Raw genomic sequence first — 21,037 nt, 5'->3', positions numbered from 1 at the left:
ACGTTTGGTTAGCCTGACTACGTCAGACTTCGTACTTCCGCTCAATTTCAGTTCGCTTCTGTACTCAGTCTGAGATAGCGACCTATCTCTCAGTTTTCCTCCGGCCTCAAAACAGCCGGCCAATCAACGAACAGAGGGCGGGCTGAGAGCCGTGACGTAGACGCTGATTGTACCGTGGATGCGTAGATTTACTTCACATAATCTGCAAAAGTCGTTCACAGCCATGTTCACTCCGGTATTTCGCTCGATGGTTTTGTTTTCGCATCATAAATGTGTTTACAGTGGAAGTTCGATGCGGCTGAGCCAGCGCATAACACACGTCATAACCAAACGTTATGTGATTGGCTTACGGGTAACCAATGATTTTAAACTTAAGACAAGTACCCCCCATCCCCCCATCCCCCCCCACCCCCGGGAGAAAGAAAACGCTTTTCAATTATGCCCTTCCAGACTCTGTCTACGAAGCAAAGTGAAGTAGCAGAGTTTGGTATTACCAGGCTAATGTTTGGGTGGAACATAGCCTATTTTAAAGCTTTTTTTTTTGCCATTAGTCTGTAGTTATGTCAGCCATTAATTAGCACAGTAAAAAATGTTGGGTTATTTTTTAACCCAACCATTGGGTTACACATATTGGGTCACTTTGTCCAGATTTTTAAAAAATTATTATTATTTTTATTTATTGTTGGGTAATTTCTAGTAATAACCCAGCTGTTGGGTTACGCATGTTGTTGTTGTATGTACACTTGTGTATTTTGAATTTATGTACACAATTATGTATATTTACATTAAATTATAATATTTTGTTTGTAATTTAAAAATATATTTGTTGAGACATATTGTTTTACACAAATGAACAATCAAAAGTTTATTAGATAAAAAAAAAAAGGTTAAACTTAACTGTTGGGTTACTTTTAACACAACTGGCTTTTAACCCAATGCACTGGGTTAAAATAACCCACAGTTGGGTTACTCATTGGGTTAATTTTACCCTAACATTATTAAGTGAGTATAATTTACTTAATTTGCTACTTCCTAGTGGGAGGGACAATATGTTTAGGCTATTTTCCCAGAAAAGAAAGTGTACATTTTAAGTCCAACTTTTTAGGAGTAGCTACACACTTGCATAGGTGGGTTCAAATCAAATAGACACGAAAAAAACCAAAAAACATGAACGCATAATATAGTGGATGTTATAGTGCATGTTTTATCAGCAGCTAATAAAGGGCTTGTAGTCTGTAAACACTGCTGACATTTTCTCTCCATTTGGACGCTTTGCCTGGCGCGTTGTGGGGAGACATCCGTGTGGCTGGGGGAGCTGTGCGCTTTTCCCGCGCTTACACGCACCTGCTGGTTACGTCAAATCCTTCCTCTCGCGCCGCCGCAACACGCCGTCGTCTTGGAAACGCTCCTTCAGCGTCGCAAGCCTGTGTGAGGCTGTATGATCGGATGATGGAAGAAAACAGCAGAGAACATCTCGATACTGGTGTGTAAAATTAAAACACATTCATACAGAGTCATATGACATTTTTCTATTGACAGACACGCGTTGGATGCTGTCTGTGCATGTAGAGCGTGCAAATTTAGCCGTTAGGTGCATGATATGAGCGCTTCGTCCATGTAAACACAGTGACTGTTTGCTAACGTTAGCCCAATAAACCTTATTATTGTGATACTCTCCAGCACTCAAGAGAGTCAAGACGTTACAAAGCCTCTATGTATTGCGATATATATCCACTTACAGCTAGATAAGTCATGAAATGCAACTCCACGTGTGCTTGTAGTCCAGCCTTGTTAAGGTGGACGCTGGTAACGTTATGCATTCACACTTTAATGGCTTTACTACATCTTTACGAGACTACTAGGTTTCCTATGCATTTCATTGTTAAAATGTACAAGACATGTACTCGTTTACCCTAGCTTTACAAGTCCTGACTAGCTAGACTATATGTTCACTACTTTGCTAGTATTTACACAAGCAATGCTAGTAGTAATCTGATCAGACAGCCTTTTCTGAAAATTTTCTGAGATTCAACGTCCTATATAAATTCATCCTATGTCTCTCTCTCTCTCTCTCTCTCTCTGTCTGTCTGTCTCTCTCTCTCTCTCTCTCTCTCTCTCTCTCTCTCTCTCTCTCTCTCTATATATATATATATATATACACATGTGTACACACACACACACACACACACACACACACACACGTTGAGTTTTCATATTTTATGTGACATTCCATAGACACAATGATTTTTATACTGTACAAATTGTATATTCTATCCCCTTACACTAACTCCACTGCTAAATCTACCCATCACAGAAAACGTTCTGCATTTTTACATTTTCAAAAAACATCACTTAGTAAGAGTTATAAGCAGTTTTCCTCATGTGGACACACACACACACACACACACACACACACACACACACACACACACACACACACACACACACACACACACACACACACACACACACACACACACACACACACACACACACACACACACACACACACACACACACACACACATTGGCCAATACTGTTTGGTTGTTCTTTGGATATTTAGCAAATGGTTTGGAATGGTTTGTTCACTCAAAATGAGAATTCATCTTCATTTTTTTACCCTAATCTCTTTGCAAACACTTAAGCAGAATGCATTTTTAACTTTCTTTTCTTTTCTTTTCTTTTTTTTTTCTTTTTTCTGTCCATACAATGGAAGTGAATGTCATTGCTGTCATTCAGCCTAACATCTCCTTTTGGCTTGAGTGGAAGAAAGAAAGTGATACAGATTTGGAGTAAATTAAGACACCATTTTTGGAGAACAATTTCTTTTATATTCGTTAAATTCGTTTAATTTCCAATGTCATTTTTCATGTTATATGTTAATTTCATGTTATATATGTTAATGTAAAATAATTCAATGACTCAATAGCATCTGTGTTGGCAGTGTTTTTGTCATACACACAGTGCACACTGATCAACAACCCTGTTTGGATGGCCGATTTCAATTGCTATGTTACATAAATATGGTATAACTGTTGCTTAATAATTTTGAAGTCAGCAACAGATTGAGGAGTCATTGCTAATTTTGTTGTTGTTGGTGTATTAAAATGGAATGTGTTTTTTGATATTTGAAACAGTGGGCCAATCACAACGTTTTTGACTTTACTGTATGTACTTCTGAATTTTGTGTGGCAGATAATGAGGCAGGGGGGGAGGATGCTCTGGTTGGGAATGTGAACAAACTGATGATCACCCCTCCAGGATACACCGGACCACCCAAGAAAGGTCATGTCATCTTTGACGCCTGCTTTGAGAGTGGTGAGAGATCTGAGTATTTGTATTTTTTAGTCCCTTTTTCATCCCTATACTGAGTGCTGTCATGTCTATACTACCATTCAAGAATAGCATTTATTTGAAATAGAAATCTTTTGTAACATTATAAATGTCAGTATATATTTACTGTAATTTTTGGTCAGTTAAGTGGATCTTTGTTGAATGAAGGTAAAAAAAGAAAAGAATTCTAACTGCCCTCAAACTTTTGAACTCCAGTGTAAATTCTGCACCATTAGCACAGGATAAAATTGTAAAAATGGATTAAGCTGGAATAGTAAACAGCATTTTAACATTTTAAAATGTACAGTGAGTAAATTGCTGATAAAATATTTGTTTAAAATATGTACATTATTCTAAAGTCATATTAAATATTCATTGTTTATCAGACATTTACAAAGTAAAAGGAATCTAGAACCAATATTTTATCAGCAGTTTACTAACTCTAAATTGCCATTATAAGCTTGTGCTGAGTTTCATGAGTGTAATGTAACGTTAACATAAGCGTGTGACGTTGACATGTTCATGATCTAATTTATCTTGTACATAAACAGAATATTAATTTAACAGCACCTTAGTTGAACAATATGTTAACATGGCAGTTAATTGTAGATTCAGAAGGATGAATACGGTGAACAGCTAGAAAAACCCACTGTTACCACTACAAATGCGATACACCCTTGAATTCCCAGGAGAGCAGTAGACCTCTATCGTCAAACATGTTTGTGCAAAAATCATTGTCAGTGTCTTTTGTTTAACCATACTATTTTAGCATATGGCAGCACAGCCTGAGATAGACTATTGTCCAAGTGAGCAGGGCTTTTAATGGACAATTATCTCCTTTTTAAATGGAGGGGTAAAAATTGAAGTGTTTCATTTGAAAGTGACTGCTCTTGTCGGTCTACCTCACTGAAAACTGTAATTAAAGCAAGTTATGATATTTTAAAGAATGCTTTTGAGTAAATGGCCTTTGTTTGGCACTTTTTGCCAGTCTGAATGAACAGTGATGTAATGAAAATAAAGTGCTTTTGCAGTGACAAGGTCAAGTGGGCAGCTGAGAGCAGCTTTGGACCAGATTGACAGTGAATCAGTATGGCTGGAACAGGCACAATATCATTCTTTGCTGGGAGATTAGGTTCAGGGTCTCCAGCAGATGAGACTCAGCTTTCATATTCTTGACAGCCAACCAATTCACCCCTCTGCGGGGAAAGAGCTCGCCTGTGGCTAGGCTCCCTGTGGGGAGTTTTTTTTTATTATATAGATTTTTTGGTCTTGGAAATATTCTGTAATAGTACAATTTTTAGGTGGAGCGAGTCATTCTGGTCATATCTGGTAGTTTGGGCTGAATGTTAAACTGAAAGAAAGCAGTTGGTTATGGATCCAGTGTCTGAAACGTAAGACTGACCACTTCAAATCAATTCTAAAGTAACTTGATAAATCAATATGATTGTGACTGAGCTACTCTACCAGAACTAATAATGTTCACATCGTGCTTTAGGAGTTAAACCATCCGTCATCATAGAGATGTTTATTGCTGTTATCAAAACAATGGTGTTCATTGTAAGCTTGCTTGAATGTTGGCGGTTGCCATGTGAAAGCGATAGTCGAGAGTGGATGATGTTTTGGGCGTAGTGGCGTAGGGCTGCAATAAAAGGACATAGAATAATAACATAAGTTACAGAGCCCATGTCAATATAAATAAATAATCAGGATGTTTTATAAGTTTCTCTGTTTTCCCCTCTGACTGGCCCCGAGGACCCCGAGGCACTGATTAATGAACATCCAGCCGCAAGACCAGGATCAGCTAACATATATGACATTACCCCCATGTCTCTGGCTCGGCAAATTCTCTGAATGATTTATGGAATAGATATTAATCTGCTTCCAGTAAATGCATTATCCAAGTTGGAAAATGGAGAGGAATTGATGTTACAGCGCTAATGTCAAATTAATGTCCTGTTGCTGTTTCAGCAAAGCAACACTGCAGTGAAATGATGTTAACCACTTACACTCTGACAAAAGGGAAGCGGCACTTTCTTGGCAACAATCTGGGGTTTTGACGTAAGTGACTTTGAGAGCTGAAGCCCCGGTGTCAATTGAAGGACTTAAAGTTGAACAAAGTTTTCAGAGGCACACCCGGTCATTAATCAAGCGCTCTTCCCTTTATGTTGAAGAAGATGTGGAAATGTAAAGGTTTGTTGCGATGTGGGCTCATTTGTCAGAAGCCACCTGTCAGCGAGTGATAACTTTTCACCGTTCGTAGCCTCTCCTTTGTTACAGTGAAAGTCAGCACCTTCAAAATGGAAATGATATTTAATACGCAGTCAGAGGATAAAATATCCCCTCGGATAGCCTGTAAAAAATTAAAATAATAGTATAGATGCATTAGATATCACTTGCTCATATCTTGAGAAAAAAGTTATTCCCTTTTCCAAAATATATGGCTGTGCAGTGTGTAGACAGTTTTAGCAAATTCTAGTAACTAACTAGAAGCAGTGATGTTACCAACTTGACAGCATTTTTCAGGAGCGTGACTTTTAGTTCAGCTGTTTTCAAAATATTGATACTTTTAGCCATTCTAGTGAATCTAGTTCTAGTGAATATTTCATTCAGGCAATTCATGTAAATGATTCGAGTCACTGTACAATGTTTCATGTTTAACTTTGATACTCTCAACCAAGATTGTTCATGTCACTGCCTTTGTGCAACCTCTGATTAAATTATAAACTACATCGTTTTATTTACATACATGCATACACACACACATACATACATACATATATATATATATATATACATAGTTAAATATAAAAGAGACTCAACTATATCCAAGATATATATACAGTATATATTGTATATGTAATATATAACTTGGATTTTATTTTTTTCTAAAGGAAAAAACCCTTCTATGTACTGTAGTTATGTACTGTAGTTAGCTACTTCTATTTGTCTTGCAGTAAAGCTAATTGCTTTTACAAAGCAGTAGCATGAGTATAGTTTAACTACTTCAAATTATGATTATCTTGTAGCTTAGTAAACAGTATTTTCAGAGTTGCTTCCCCAACATTTATACAGAATTTGCACTGTGACTGCTACACAAGATTTCAATCCTTGATCGCACCATCCAATGGAACTTCAAGCAAATGCATCTGACTTAAAAGCCAAGATATCACTCAAGTTCCTTCCCTCTGCCAGAAAAATTGTTTCTTGTTTCTTTCTCCCTTTAGACAGCTGTCATGAGAGAGAAAAAAAAGTCAGAAAAATGTCTCTTATCTTTAGTATCCGGGTAATAAATTCTAATTGGTTAATTAAAACAGACCATGGATACGTAAACTGTTTACTGAAGGCATAAAACACTTAATTTACATTTAGATGAGATGTAACTCATTTTCTTGTCAGCCATATGCAGATTAGGTCAGTGGTATATCTTTTCTTAGGCATTTGGGCCTACAGGTTTCTAATTCTCTCACTTCTGTGTCTCTGTCTTTTTTTGCATAACTTATTAAAATAACCCCCATTATGCACAGTTTGATAGTAAAAAACATAATGAATATTTCCCGAAGGCGTCATTAAAACATTATTGATGGCTCTATAGATATAGTTACGTTTGCCGCATTATGTAAATTCCATAGATTCTTGAATTTAAAAGAGCTTTAATGGTTATAATTAGCACTTTAATCGTGTGATATTATCTGAGGTTTTTAATAATGTGGTTTTATTCTAATTTAGAAACATTTGTTTGTCAATGTTTTTTTGGAGTAGCTGACTTAAAAAAAAAAAGTATAACTGATATTGACAGGATTGATAGTCTTGCATTAATCTATGGCCTCTGGATAAAAGCATCCAAATTTAGCATGCCAGAATCAAGTATATTTAATGTAAACCTTTTAGCATTTTGAGGAGATCTTGAAGGTTTTGAAGTGCATGTCATTCATTACCTCACACCTTCCCTTTCATTCGTGTAGATGTTCTCACATTAGTTTCATAATTCATTCTGGTGGTAAATTATGTCAAAAATATTTCTCCACATGCTGATGCTTATCAGAGGCTCTGAGTGATAAAACTTATTGACTGTAGCTTCTGATTAAATCTGGTGCCTGCTAGAGGCAGAGGAAGAAGGTGTGTGTGTGTACACAAGTGCATATATGCGTATGTGTGTCTACATAATGATTCAATTCCTACCAAGGGCAGGATATAACGTATCCACCAATGACAATCCGAGATGTGCGGTACCCCCTAAGCATTTAACGGATTTGCACTGGGGATTTTAAATTATCCATTGTAATCATAATAGATGAAAAAAAACTCCTTCGATTCAGCGAACAAAAGAAATGTGTTCGGAGAGGGGACAAGGCCTCAGCCGCACGCTTGCTAATGAGGATAAACAGTAGGGAAAAATCTCTCCGCTGATGGGGCTTTAATTGTTTTGCGGTTTTTTTTTTCTTCTTTTTTTTTTTACATTCAGTAGAGTTTTTCTGTCTGTTTTTATCTTCCCTCAAAGTCCTCATGCTTCATGTCACTCTTGCAGAGTGCATCTAGTGGATGAATGATTACATTTAACACCCCAGAAAGACAAGAGGGGGATGAAGGGAGGAAAAAAAAAAGTAAGAAGGCCAAGGGGACAAAAAGCAGCCAGGCTTGCCAGCAGATATTTATATACTTCAGATGTACCCTGAATCAAGACACTCAGATCCCCATTGATTAAAGAAGTGGAAACATTCTAACAATCAGGCTTTATGCTCAGCACAAGTGGCTGTTGGAAACAGCAGGGTTTTACAGGGAGGATGAAGAGTACTTAAACAGATATTAGGCTACTCTAGATGTATTCCTGCCCTCAACAAAACATAACAACTACATGGACAAGCATAAAAAGACAAGTGGAAGAGATATTAGTTGCAGATTTTGTGCTTAGTGCTTAGAAGATGAATATTATGCTTGTAAATGCTTTGGCGTTTAGAAGAAAAGTCATGCCCTACTAAGAAAGCTACATCACTGTCTGGTGTCTTACGGGTTTCTCTCTTTTTTCTCTCTCAAGGTTTTAAGATTGAATTGAATTGATTTGGGCTGTTTTCTGAGAAGAACCAGCACAGTTTTCTGATTTATTGTTTTTATCAAGTGTTTTTTTGTCCCCCATTTAGCTAGTTGAAGCTAGCCTGCTTGTCTTTTGTCAATTTTGTAGCTTTATCTCTTTCATTCCTCTAACTGATCCTCAGGCCTGTGGTGTTATACAGCTTCGACCCTGAAGAAAATATCTGTGCACTCAGAGACCATGTGTGGAAGAGGTTTTGCGCTCTTCCCCCTCCTAAACCACAAGGTTAACAGCCTCGGTTCTTGAGTTTTACTGTAACAGATCCTTACTCATTGTGGCCCTTTAATCATATATCACTCAAGTCAATGCACAAAGCCAAACGGCTGTAACATTTACAAGTATTTCACAAAGTGGTCTGAGCAGTGTTTTCTGTGACAAAATACTGTCTTTTTTCTTTTTCTAATTGATCCACTAGGTTAATGTCAAGACGACATGAAGCAACAGTTCCAAATCATTAAGCTTCTGTAGTTTACAATGTTCATGAGTAAAACAGAATGTGGAGTGTAGGACTGTACTACACCCCCCCCCCCCCCCCCCCCAACACGAAATCAAACCCATACTCAACAAGAAGTCATAGCGCTGCACCGTACTGCTAAATAACTCAACTAGAGCAGCAGTACATAAAAGTTGTTCAAGAGGTGGTAAATGTTATTGAATTTTGTTAAATGTCCTTTAAAATAGATAACAAATTATGCACAGTAAGGGGCTTTTTGTATTCCACTCCATTGTTTTTCTCGGTAAACGTGTTAGACTAACCTCTTTGACAAGTGCACTTGCATCTTTTGCAGCATCTTATGCATGACACGCATTCTAAAAATGTGGCGATCTAGGTAAAAGATGCATAGCTAGACCTTGCGTTATGTTTTTCATTCCACTGCCTGCACTTTGCATAAAAAAAAAAATTGTTTTGTCTCTTAAGTCATTGTAATTTAACATGAAAGAACAAGCATTTGTGCTTTGAACTTTGCGTGTTTGTACCACACATTCTCATACACAAAGATGACCACATAGCTGAACTATAATTTAAATTGGTCCTCACTCTTCCTGCTGGTATAGCAACTGCTTCTCAGAGCAGAAGTGCACAGTGGTCTGCGCACAGTCATGCTGTAATATTTACTCACCCCTAGAGTGCTCGGCTATAGAGTGTCCGCACTGTGGAACGAGCCGGACGAGCAGATATTTCAAATGTGCACAAGCAAATGAAACAGGTGATAATCCTGCCTGACATTCCCACCATCAGCCTTGGTTATGTTTGATCAGATTCCTGCAGTCTGGAGAGATCTTGAATGAAACATGGCTGTTGAGATTCCTGCATGGGAATATCATGGAGTGAACATGTGTGGTTGCGCATATTTTATTGACTTGTTCTTTGAGGTATTTCCTCTGGTATCTTGCTCTGCGAATGTCATTGTAACATAGTATGTTGTTATGAGAAGAAGGAGGCAGGAACCGGCGAACGTTCAACATACTTCAATCATGTAAAATAAACAAACAAAACGAAAAACCAAAGTAAAAGCGGCAGCCCGTCACAGACGACTGCCTCTTACACATAAACAAAACATAACTTCAAATAGTCCAGGCCTGGTCCTATCTCGTCCTTCAATGTCGTCAAGGCTTCTGAAGTTCTTTTTTCTATGCTTTGGGGGTATATACTGTATATATTATATATCTCTCTATATATACTTTAGGCTTTAAAAAAAAAAATGTGTTCGATTTGGTTGGTCCACAAGTTCAATTTCACTCACATTTGTGCTGTTGCTGAACGATCTTTTGGTTCAGTGCTATCAAATTAGACACAGTGAGGAACCAGTTTTCAAACCGTACAACACGTTCCCACTTTCAGCCACTCAGTTTAGAAACTAATTCCTGCCATGCGTTTTACTTGTGAACGTGACACATACTTCAATTAGCACCCTTCACTTGCTCTCACCAGCACATTATAATGGGCGGTATGAAGACTAGCATAAAACTCACAGGCTCAGCGTTTTCTATTTTACAGTTATTAGCAGGAGGTTAACTCCGAGCACAACTGCCTCTTCTTTAAAGCAAATGGAATCTGTGCGGTTTTAGCCGGACGCTGACCCCTATTAGGAGAGACTTCAACGAATGGTGGCTTTCCTGAATATCTGCGCAGGGTCATGCCGTATGCGTGTGTTTTTCTCAATGAGCTCTTTAACCCACTCTTGTGCTAGAGCTGTCAGAGCTAAGCCGCCACTCTTGTGTAGAGAGTGTTTAATATACTAGGTCAAGTGATCGAGTCAGCATCACCATTCCATTTTATGTAGCAAAGTCATTTCAACTTGTTTCCACTTTTCGGGTTTTGTTTAAATACTTCTTTCGTATTTAACGCTTCAAGGACCCGTGGCTGCCTGTCGGGCCATTGTTTGCTGCTAAAGCTCTTGATCAAAAACATGCCGTTTTTGTGCATTCAGAAGCAAAGTTCGGAAACGACGCCGCGAGCGGGGAATTGAGAGCGTCTCACAGGTGAAAATGACTACACACAGAGCCGTGTTGTGATGCGTTGCCACATGAACACGCTGCTCCACGATGATGGAGTAATCCATTTCCCCAGCAGCTCTCCTGATGCCGTAAACACAGGCGCCAGGCGGACGTGTCATTCCTCATTCTAGGCAAGGACATGCAGTTTGGGAAAACGCTGGAGATTTGTAACGCTTTAGCGCTCTGTTTTTCCTCTTTCTCATTTTACACCACCTGTTTATATTGCTGATTTATTTAAAACATTTTCTTTGAGATAAAGTTCATTGATATGTCAGGTTCACACATTTGTATGCTCTGGGTATGTTTGTAAACCGACGCATAAGAAGAACATAGAGGAATTTTAATAGAAATTCCATCTGTTTGGATTCTAATAGCTTCTTGAGACTGAACCAAAACCTGTTTGTCAGACTTTGCCAATGCTGAAATTTTCTGCGTTTCACATTCACATACAGTGCTAAAGGATATATAACAAATGTTTTGCAAGCAGATAACTGCTTCCTGTGTACCATCCTCAAACTTGTTGACTGTTATTCTACATCATTTGATGAGCACATTCCCCCCTACAAAGATAAAAGCTCTAATTGTTGCTCTCTGCTGAGATTGTATTCAAACACTTCTGTGTTACGTGAAATCACAAAGTGCCGTAGTGAATCTAGATGTACTGTTTTGCTAACAGCACCTCTTGTTTGCATTCTCCACTCTGAGATCTCTGTAAGCACAGCATAGCATTTTTATTTCTGAATGATCAGTATTGATCTGTAAAAGGATGTGATATTCATCATGTAAGAATATTATTCAGTCTAAATTTGGTGTGGTAGATGGTAACATTAATAGCAAAATCTATAGCCTTTTATCTGCCACTGTAGGCTGTGAGGAGTGTGTCGGAGAAGATTTTTGTCAAAAAATTTCTTTGAGAGAGTCTAAAAAGGCCAATGTCTAGCAGAAAACCAATTCTAGACCGCCCACCGTCTTTGAATCGGGAACATTTTAAATGTGCAATTACTTTGCCCTTAATTAGAGTAAAAACTTTGCATGTGTCCTTTGAAGAAGGTTCAAGAAGCTTCCTTGCTCTTGGCAGCCACCACTGATTCCAGTGCCTCCTACCATGCAGCCAAAAATGACCATCACTGCTTTATTTTTCCCTTGTAATAAGAGATATTAAAAATGAATATCAAATGTAAGTTGAATCCTTCATAGTCTGCTTTAACACAGTAGCAGAATACACTTGTCAGTCCCAATTTATAGTGCTAAATGCGGTTACATTCACACACTAGCCTGTTAAACCAGAGTGACAAGTATGTTACTGAGATATATATATATATATATATATATATATATATATATATATATATATACACCTTCTGATGTTCATTCAGGTTTATTTTGTGCTGTAACAAGTAGTAAAGCGGAAATGATGATCAGTTCACAGGCGCACCGCGCTGCTGCTTCGCTTAAACTGAGGAGCTATGCGATCTGTCACGACACAATAAATGGGGCCAAAATGGTATTTATTGTTTGAATTTCGTTATAAAATTGACAGAATTTGAAAGCTGAGACTTTGTTTCATATCAGAAGTAACAAAGCACAACACTTATTGTGATTTATTGGATGGGAGGTATGTTACAAAGCTTTCATCAACTTCTTTCATCAACTGAAAACAGCAGACTGAAAGATACATTTTTGGGATTTAAGAATCGATATTGGTTCTTCAAAATGAGAATCGATTTAAAATTAAAAAAAGTTCAGATAGTTGTTCATACAGTAATGGCTGAAATACAATGTAAGATGCTTGAACAGCTTTAGAAATATAATTGTCAGTCTCAAACATTGACTGTGAATGGAGCTAAAGTTGATGTATAGACAGAGTATTAGCAGCCTTGCAGAAATCCGATAAGTGTGCCTTTCCCCCCTAGTGAATTTCTCTTTGTATTTATTTATTTTTTTCCTTTTACTATATATTTAGAGCACTGTTGCTTAATTCTCTTAAGTAATTACACCGTGGTGGGTGTAGTTTGCTAGAGTGCTTGTGCAAAGGGAGGTGAGAAGGAGCACTGATTTTCTGCCAAGATTTCTGAACAGCTTGTAGTTGAACCCCTCCGTTCTTTTTCTTTCCATTCGAGTCTATCAGGCCATTGACAGTAGCATCACTTTATGTAATTCCCTGCTTTGAAAAGCTTTTGCACGTTGTGAGATTTCTGTGTTTCTTGCTCGGGATGACCAAGAAGCCTTGCTGGCATTTTGTAGCCATCTTGGTCCACAATGGCTGTGCGCCATTGATTCATCTGTGGTTTTATCACACTGCTGCACAACACGATAGCGCACACCAGATGTGCACTAGTTACTGCATGCTACTGCTATGGGACTCAACTATGAGTTTATCACTGCATACCAACCCCTTAGAGTGCTGACTGCTGCTTGGTAGAGGAGTCATGTGTTAGTATTCACTCCAAACCGATTCCCTGGCAAAGTCCAGATGAAACAATCATTTGGTTTAGCTCGGATGTAAACCTACTGGAAATAGATGTGCTTTGTTGAACCAGTGCTGGCTCTAGCTGTGTTGTTCTCCGGTTTTAAATGAAACATGCAGGGGAAAAAAAACTAGAGATTCCTGAAAACATCTGATTACAAGGTTTGACAAAATGCATAATCCAAGATGTGTCTTTTTCAATTCATAAATGTAAATTTGACTTGAATTGGCCACACCCCAAAGAAGTGGAAGAATTGGAGTTTGAGTGGAATTTTCAGCGGCGATTACTCCAGTCTTTAATGTCAAATTATCCAACAGAAATCATTCTGATATGCTGATTTGGTGCTCAGGAAACATTTCAAAACAGTTGTGCTGCTTAATATTTTTTTGAAAACAGTAGGCCTAGAGCATTGCAACTTTACATTACATTTACATTTAATCATTTAGCAGATGCTTTTATCGAAAGCCACTTACAAATGAGGAGAGCAATAGAAGCAATCAAACCAACAATATGGCAACAATATGCAAGTGCTGTAAGTCCCAGTTAGTCTAGCGCAGTACACATAGCGTTTAAAAAAAATTGATATAGAAAGTGTTAGTATTAATGGGTCAAGTGTTGATGAAGAAGATGCGTCTTCAGCCGTTTTCTTAAAAAGCTGCTCGAGTTGAGTTAGGCAGGTCATTTCATTAGCTTGAAACAGTCAAGGTAAAGGTCAGTGAAAGTGATTTTGTGCCTCTTTGGGATGGCACCACATGGCGCCGTTCACTTGCAAGCTTCTGGAGGGCACAGGTCTGAAGTTGTGACTTTAGGTGAAGGGGTGCAGAGCCAATTGTGGTTCTGTAGGCAAACATCAGTGCCGTGAAGTTGTAATTTCCTGTATTTTTTCTTCTTCATGGGTGCTTTGGTGTGCATACATTTATGAATTATATGGGCTCCTTATATCAATTGGTTATTTGGTTTTTGGAAAGACACCTACATTTACCTTGTAAAAAACCTGCAGAAAATACAGTTTTTTTTTAGCTTAATTTACCTTAACTGAACAGCTACGGAGTCATTGGAATGGTTATATGACTTTTTTCGGGTTGAATGGTGGTCTTCCCGCACCCCCCTAGCGCCTGTGAGCGGAAAAACCACCCTTGCAACTTGGGCCTGGCAGGCCGCCGGCCTCACCGCCAGGTATCGCGTGATATCAGGTCTTGCGATGTAACGAATTGCTTTACGGCACTGCACACATACACTATCTAAACATTTATATGCTAGCCTTCTGTGTATCATACATACCTCAGTGGACATGACTCTGTGTGTTCGCCGGCTTCTTTGAAAACAAATGCATATGAGAGGGAAAAGATGGGAGGGGGGAGAGTCGCCAACGAGTTTTGACGACAGTGTTGTCAAATATCTATTCCGAAGCTGTAGGGGGAGCTCTAGAGAAACCTGCGAGCAAAAAGCGAGAAAACAGCTAAGAAATTGCCAAAACTGCATAGCGTCGCTTTAAAGATGACATCAGCAGGATTGTGCACCATTCTGGATGCCTTTTAAATTCCAAATCAATTTCTGAATTGAATAGAATTTGAATTGAAGTGGCAAACAGGATGAAGATGTGAATTTAAATATAATCCATTCAAGAAATCTATGTCTATTAAAATAAATTTGTTAACTCTAATTATAACTTGCCTTGTTTGAAAGTCTTTTTCATTTCCAAAAATTAAGTGGTAAGGTTTATAGGATTTATAGAATCCATAGATAGACAAATGGATTGATAGATCAATAATCCTACACAAAAATATTTCACCGTTTTCACTATAATTCTCCACAAAAATGGATCACTGTTTTATAGGTCAGTTAATAGATTACAATTTTTAATTGTGATCAATCGCACACTTATCGTGAAATTGAGCATACACCGCTTATCTTGTTTAACATTTCATTTGGTCATTATTTGCTATATCCAGCAAAATAAACAATCAGATTGAAGGATTATTCACACAAAACTGCATAGTTTCCCTTTAACTGAGTTTGTGCCAGGCGTTTTGTTGCACTTTAGTAGAAATGATCAACATTTAATCTTTATTCAGTTTTTGTTTTGACATTTCATGTGTCTCATGATGAAAGCCCCTTCTCTTATTGGTGACCTATTTGAGTTGCTGTTAATTTCTGGGTTTCCTTGTTCCTGTCTCCTTTGGTGCCCACCTCCCATTACTGACAAGTCAGCCGCAGGCATTAGAGCGCAGACCAACTGGGAGCATTAACTGTAAATAAACAGGGCAGCCGCTCCCCAATAGGATGCTACCACCCTGATAACAGACCCCTCTTAGCAGCATTCTGACCTTCTCTTCGCCACAGGCTCACCAAGGACCCTTCAGCTTCTTCTGTCTTTATCTCCCAACTCTCCGCAGGAAAGATTATTCTTATTGCCAGGCCAGGGATATCGAGCAGGAACTAGAGGAAGAGATAACGAAAGAGAGCAAGGGAGTGTGTTAGGGAAAGATGAAAACAAAAAGACAAAGCCTGAAAAAACAGCCGACAGAAACAGAAAAGGACCTAGACTGTTGTCCCGCTGGCAAAGCGTCATTTGTCCTTTGTAGGACTTCATATAATTAACTCGTAAAGAGATAGCATGAAATTTGAAGTGACTTCTGTTTACCCACTAAGGACTCAAACCATACAGCTAACAAAATGATAAGGCAAGGAATGAAAGGGAAGGAGAACAAAGCGATACATAATCTAAATCTGGATATAAAGGGGTAACAACGTTAACCCTGCATTTTCACGAAATAAGATGAAGAGGGAAGACCACAGTTGACGGGGATGAGTGGCTCTTTTAAGAGAGTGCCTCCAGGAGTCTGGGGCTTCAGAAAAGCCGGCATGTTTCATGGCTGAGATCGATGATACAATTTAGTACATTTCACAGTGAATGCCTCCCTGTGACCTGCCGACTGTTATGAAATGAACACACTTGCTTTGGGCCCTTTTTTTATTCGAGCAATACCGATACAAGGGCAGCAAGAAAATTTGAACCTTTTCAGATTCATTGGCCCCTTTATCACTGCTGCCAAGCGTGTGGGCTGCAAAGCACAGATGCAGACACTCTGTATTTTGTGCCACTGAGGGTTCTGCATATCCATGCTAAAAGATAGATGTCAAGCAATTACTACTCTTGAATTTATTTCCTGCCCCATTTTTGATAAAATGCTAATGCATGTGATTATTTTACTATTTAGTACCATTTTAATGACAGTCTAGTGATTTGGGTGACATTGTGTAATTGATGTCATTAATTAGCATCTAGAGGCCGTTTGGCTAAAAACCCACATTCATGCGCAGCACGGCCTTCCTCATGGGACTCCCGGAATGGCGATGGAAATAGCGCTAGTGTTGTGAAGAATGCTAGTTTGAAGGCTTTTACAGTTTTGACACCTGTTAAAGACGTTCTGAGAGTTAGAGGTCATGGCTCTATTCTTGTCTTGATTTAACATTTAATAAAAATGTGAAAAAGTTTAGCAGAGATGGAGAGAGAGAAAAAGAGGGACAGAGAGAGAGCGAGATTGATGTTGTCTCTGTGACACCTTGCCTTTAGACCGAGAACAGGAAAAACTGCATGAAGAGAGTTTGTCTGGAGGTCTTGAGCCAGATACCTTTCCTGGGGTTTGAATCAATTCCAGCTTTATCAGTTGTCCGTGTCCAGGTATTCTCACCCGTGGGAGAGTCTGATGTGTTTTCCAATAATGAAAAGGAGCACATGGCAAAAACACATTTAAGAGGTGGCCAGTCTCCAGAGTCACTTCTAATTTCCAATGCAGTTTGTAACAAAAGAAAAAAAAACTTGTAGAAAGGTTGAAATATATCTGTGTCCAATGCTGTTATCAGTACCTGGGATGCTCTAGACTCACCACATTACCACATTTCTCACCAGTAATTAAAGTACAGCTAGTCAATAGATACCAGATAGTGCTTGTCCTTGTTGCTCAAATAGATGTGTTTATCCCTATTATTTATTGCTTTATAATCAGCTACTTAGCATAACTTGGTGACTTAATCTAAACAACATTATATGCGTTCCATACTATGTTTTACCATGCATATTTTAATAAAATAATCTGTCATTGAAATGTACAATGTATAAACTACACTCCTTCATCGGTGGCTTATTCTCTCTGCCTCTACTTTTCTTTTTCAGTCTCTCGGGTTCTCCCTGCATAGTCCTGTTCTCTGGTTGTGGGTTGTTAGGAAGCTGTAGACTGCAGAGTGTCCCATTGTTTTGGATAAGCAGGAGGACTGCTCTAACTGACCAGGCTTGTAGCTCTGTAATGGGATTAGCCAAGCCATGTTCATGTCCTATTGTATGCCAATGTCTGACAGGCCTGCCCCCCATTCTGTTTCTCTCCTTTCTCTTTTTCTCTTAAAAAAACATAGAATTATAGATTTTGTCCATTCCACCAACATATTAAATTATTTGAAATATATTTCTGTTGCACATGGTTTGTAGATTCTAGGTGTTGAACACTAATATAGAATCAGAAACCGAAGAATATAAGTTAGGCAAATTAGAAGAGAAGCAATGGAGGCCAAGTGTATGTTTTAGAAATAAGTGTCTGAATTGAACAGCTGGAAGGAAGGAACAGTGTGAGGTAGCTGAGTGGAGACCACCCACATGCTTCTCCAGACAGCAAACACATTACATTAATACGGATTCTCCATTTGCTTTTCTCTTCTACATCTATAACAAGGTTAACCACATGAGAAACACAGACACACACACACACACACACACACACACACACACACACACACACACACACACACACACACACACACACACACACACACACACACACACACACACACACACACACACACACACGACACCAGATAAGATGATTCAACCTCCCACTCTTTTCTCTATATGGAATGTTTATTTCAGTTCGCTGATAACAGTGGGAATTAACTCCCTATAAATGAGAAAGTGTCTCTCCTCCCAGCAGCTCGGCAGTGTCGTTCTGTTGAGAGCAAACAGGCTATAAAACAACACTGCCTCTATTCCCATTGAACTACATAGAGTTCTCCTCTGAGCTTTTTGCATTATTTGCAAAAAACCCAATTTGTTAAATCCTAAGCACTGTGTTGTAGAAGTCTCTTATGACAGAGTATGTAGATGAAATTCTCAAAACAGTTGAAACATAGGAGAATTTGCTTGCAATCTCTATTTCTTGCTCTTTCTCCCTCTGTTTTCCACTCTGTCCTTCTACACACACACACACACACACACACACACACACACACACACACACACACACACACACACACACACACACACACACACACACACACACACACACACACACACACACACACACACACACACACACACACACACACACACACACACACACACACAAACGCTACCAAAAGTTAAAATACAGTCATTGATTTTTCCTCCCCTGGTTATACATTGAATTATCTGTGTTGTCAGTGAACTGTCATCCAAAATGGCGTTCGTCCTCCACGCTGTGATGGCTGGACCTCTCCTGCGCTGTAGTATTTATGCTTGTTTAGGGCTGGCCGAAGTGTTGTAGATTACAGCTCATCATGGTCTGACTCTGGAGTCAGGCACCATAAAATTAAAACTCAAATCAATGGTGTATCATATCCTCTCCCATCAAGCTGAGCAGAGACTTGTTGCCCTGGAGCCCTGAAGTGTATTTTTTTTCTTCTCACAAATGTAAGGCTGTAAGACATTACATACCTGAACATTGAAGGAAAATTAATCAGATGCCTGCAGCTAAATCAGCATTTTTGTGTGTGTTTGAATTTATATTAAAATGCTGTGTGTATCAAAAAAATAGCAGGGGTGATTGAGAGTTTGTAAGTTACCCAGCAATGCATTTCTAAGAGGGAACTGCAGTATGTCTGTCAGGACCATGGACAGGGACTTCACTCCGCTGTCTTTGGGGAGCTGTCTTTGGTGCTGAAAAGTCAAGTGTTCTGAAAGAAAGGCAGTATTATCTGCTATTTAGATTCAAAGGGTTTGTGTGTGCCCCCCATTTTTTGGGGGCTTTGGAATAAACAAAATTCAGTTGCAGATATAAATATATATTTTTATTGTTGTATAAACATTCAGCCATTGAACATTATAGAATTAGATTTGAACTGGATATACTACATTTTTGTAGAGGTTATTATATTTGCTCAAAATCATCAAGGCAACTTTTTAACTAATTGTGATAGTAGATTGCAAATTACTTGCAAAATGTATTTTCCCCCCTCAACATAAAATTGCCTTTTTTCTGTATGAAAAAAACTTATTCAGTATTATTTAATTTTTTTCACAGCTCAGTCTGTTGATTTCATTATTTATGACATGAGATGCAGCCAGGGTCCAAAATTTACTTTTTTGTATACCTGCCAATAGCAAGTAAATTAAGAACATTTAATGACTAGTTTCTTACTGGCAATGGAACTGTATTTTGCATAATCTTATAAAAAATACATTTGTGTTCCTATGAAAATGCTATTATTGATCTGTTTTTTAAATCTTTCCATATTTGTGGCCAGGGTAGGGATTGTCAGTTTTTTGTAAAACACTATTTCTTGTAAAAGAACATATTATATTATATTATATTATATATCCCGCTCGTGGAAATCCAAAGCACGACGATAAACATAAAGATACTAAATAGTCTTTAATAGTAAATATTCACAGAACAAACTCAGATAAAGGCAGGCAAGCAAATTAGACGACCACGTAAAACAGACGATACCAGACAAATAAGGATTCAAGCACAGGAACTTAAATACACAGATTAACGAGGTGAACACAGCTGAGCAGGAACCATAGCAACACATCAGACACGCAGACAGGAAATGAAAATCAAACAAAACTGAAAATAATTGTGACTATTTATATATATATATATATATATATGTATGTATATGTATATGTATATCTATATGTTTTATATACTTTTTATGTACTTTTAAGTATACTTGTTTAATAGCTAGAGGATGGTTTACACCAAGAAAGGAGGTGCGGAAGGAGGGCATGCACCCTATCTCACTGATTTTAGATACCTACACGCAAGGACGATATACATACTGAGGACGATATAAGGAGGGATGGAGAGAGAGATGGGTTGTTATTTTGGCAGCCTATTTTTTTACTGGCCATGGAACTGTTTTTGTAAAAATAGGCTGTAATGACTCTCAATTTTAATTTCTCTATTCCAATTTTGATACCACAGCTAAAACTACTAGCCTAACTAATATAAATTGAAAACATGATTAAAGACAAGTAAACAGTCAGTGATAAAATATGAACAAATAATCAAATTACAAGCAAAAGCACAAATAAATACAAGATAGCAAATGAAAAAAAGTTGCTTTTCAGGTTTTTCACTGCATAGTCTTCACTGTAAATTAAACGTCCTCATGAATTTATCCATTTTAAAGTTACAAAAGTTATTCAGTCGGGAGCAGTGAGCATTTTTTCTTTGTTCTTTGTTTTTTGATTAACATTAAAACACAGACAGCAGCTGCTGTTACTTTAAAATCGAATTCACTGATATAATATACTGATACTGGACACATACGTTTACTTTCTGAATGGTTTACACTCACTTAAGACATAACCAACTATGTTTACTAGGATACTCG

General features: G+C 38.2%; 1 protein-coding gene across 1 annotated transcript in view; it reads left to right on the top strand.

The window, feature by feature from the left end:
* The first annotated feature begins 1,393 nt into the window (after positions 1–1,393).
* Positions 1,394–21,037, top strand: part of agbl4 (AGBL carboxypeptidase 4) — a 337,210-nt gene continuing 317,566 nt past the window's right edge. Inside the window, exons 1-2 of the mRNA XM_082188305.1 lie at positions 1,394–1,483; positions 3,197–3,319. Of these exons, the coding sequence (XP_082044431.1) occupies positions 1,447–1,483; positions 3,197–3,319 (160 nt within the window). The 5' untranslated portion in view covers positions 1,394–1,446. The remainder of the gene's footprint in view (positions 1,484–3,196; positions 3,320–21,037) is intronic.

Source organism: Leuciscus leuciscus (genome assembly GCF_965113295.1).
Source record: "Leuciscus leuciscus genome assembly, chromosome: 13".
NCBI lineage: Eukaryota > Metazoa > Chordata > Actinopteri > Cypriniformes > Leuciscidae > Leuciscus > Leuciscus leuciscus.
This window is presented reverse-complemented; position numbering and strand designations above follow the sequence as displayed.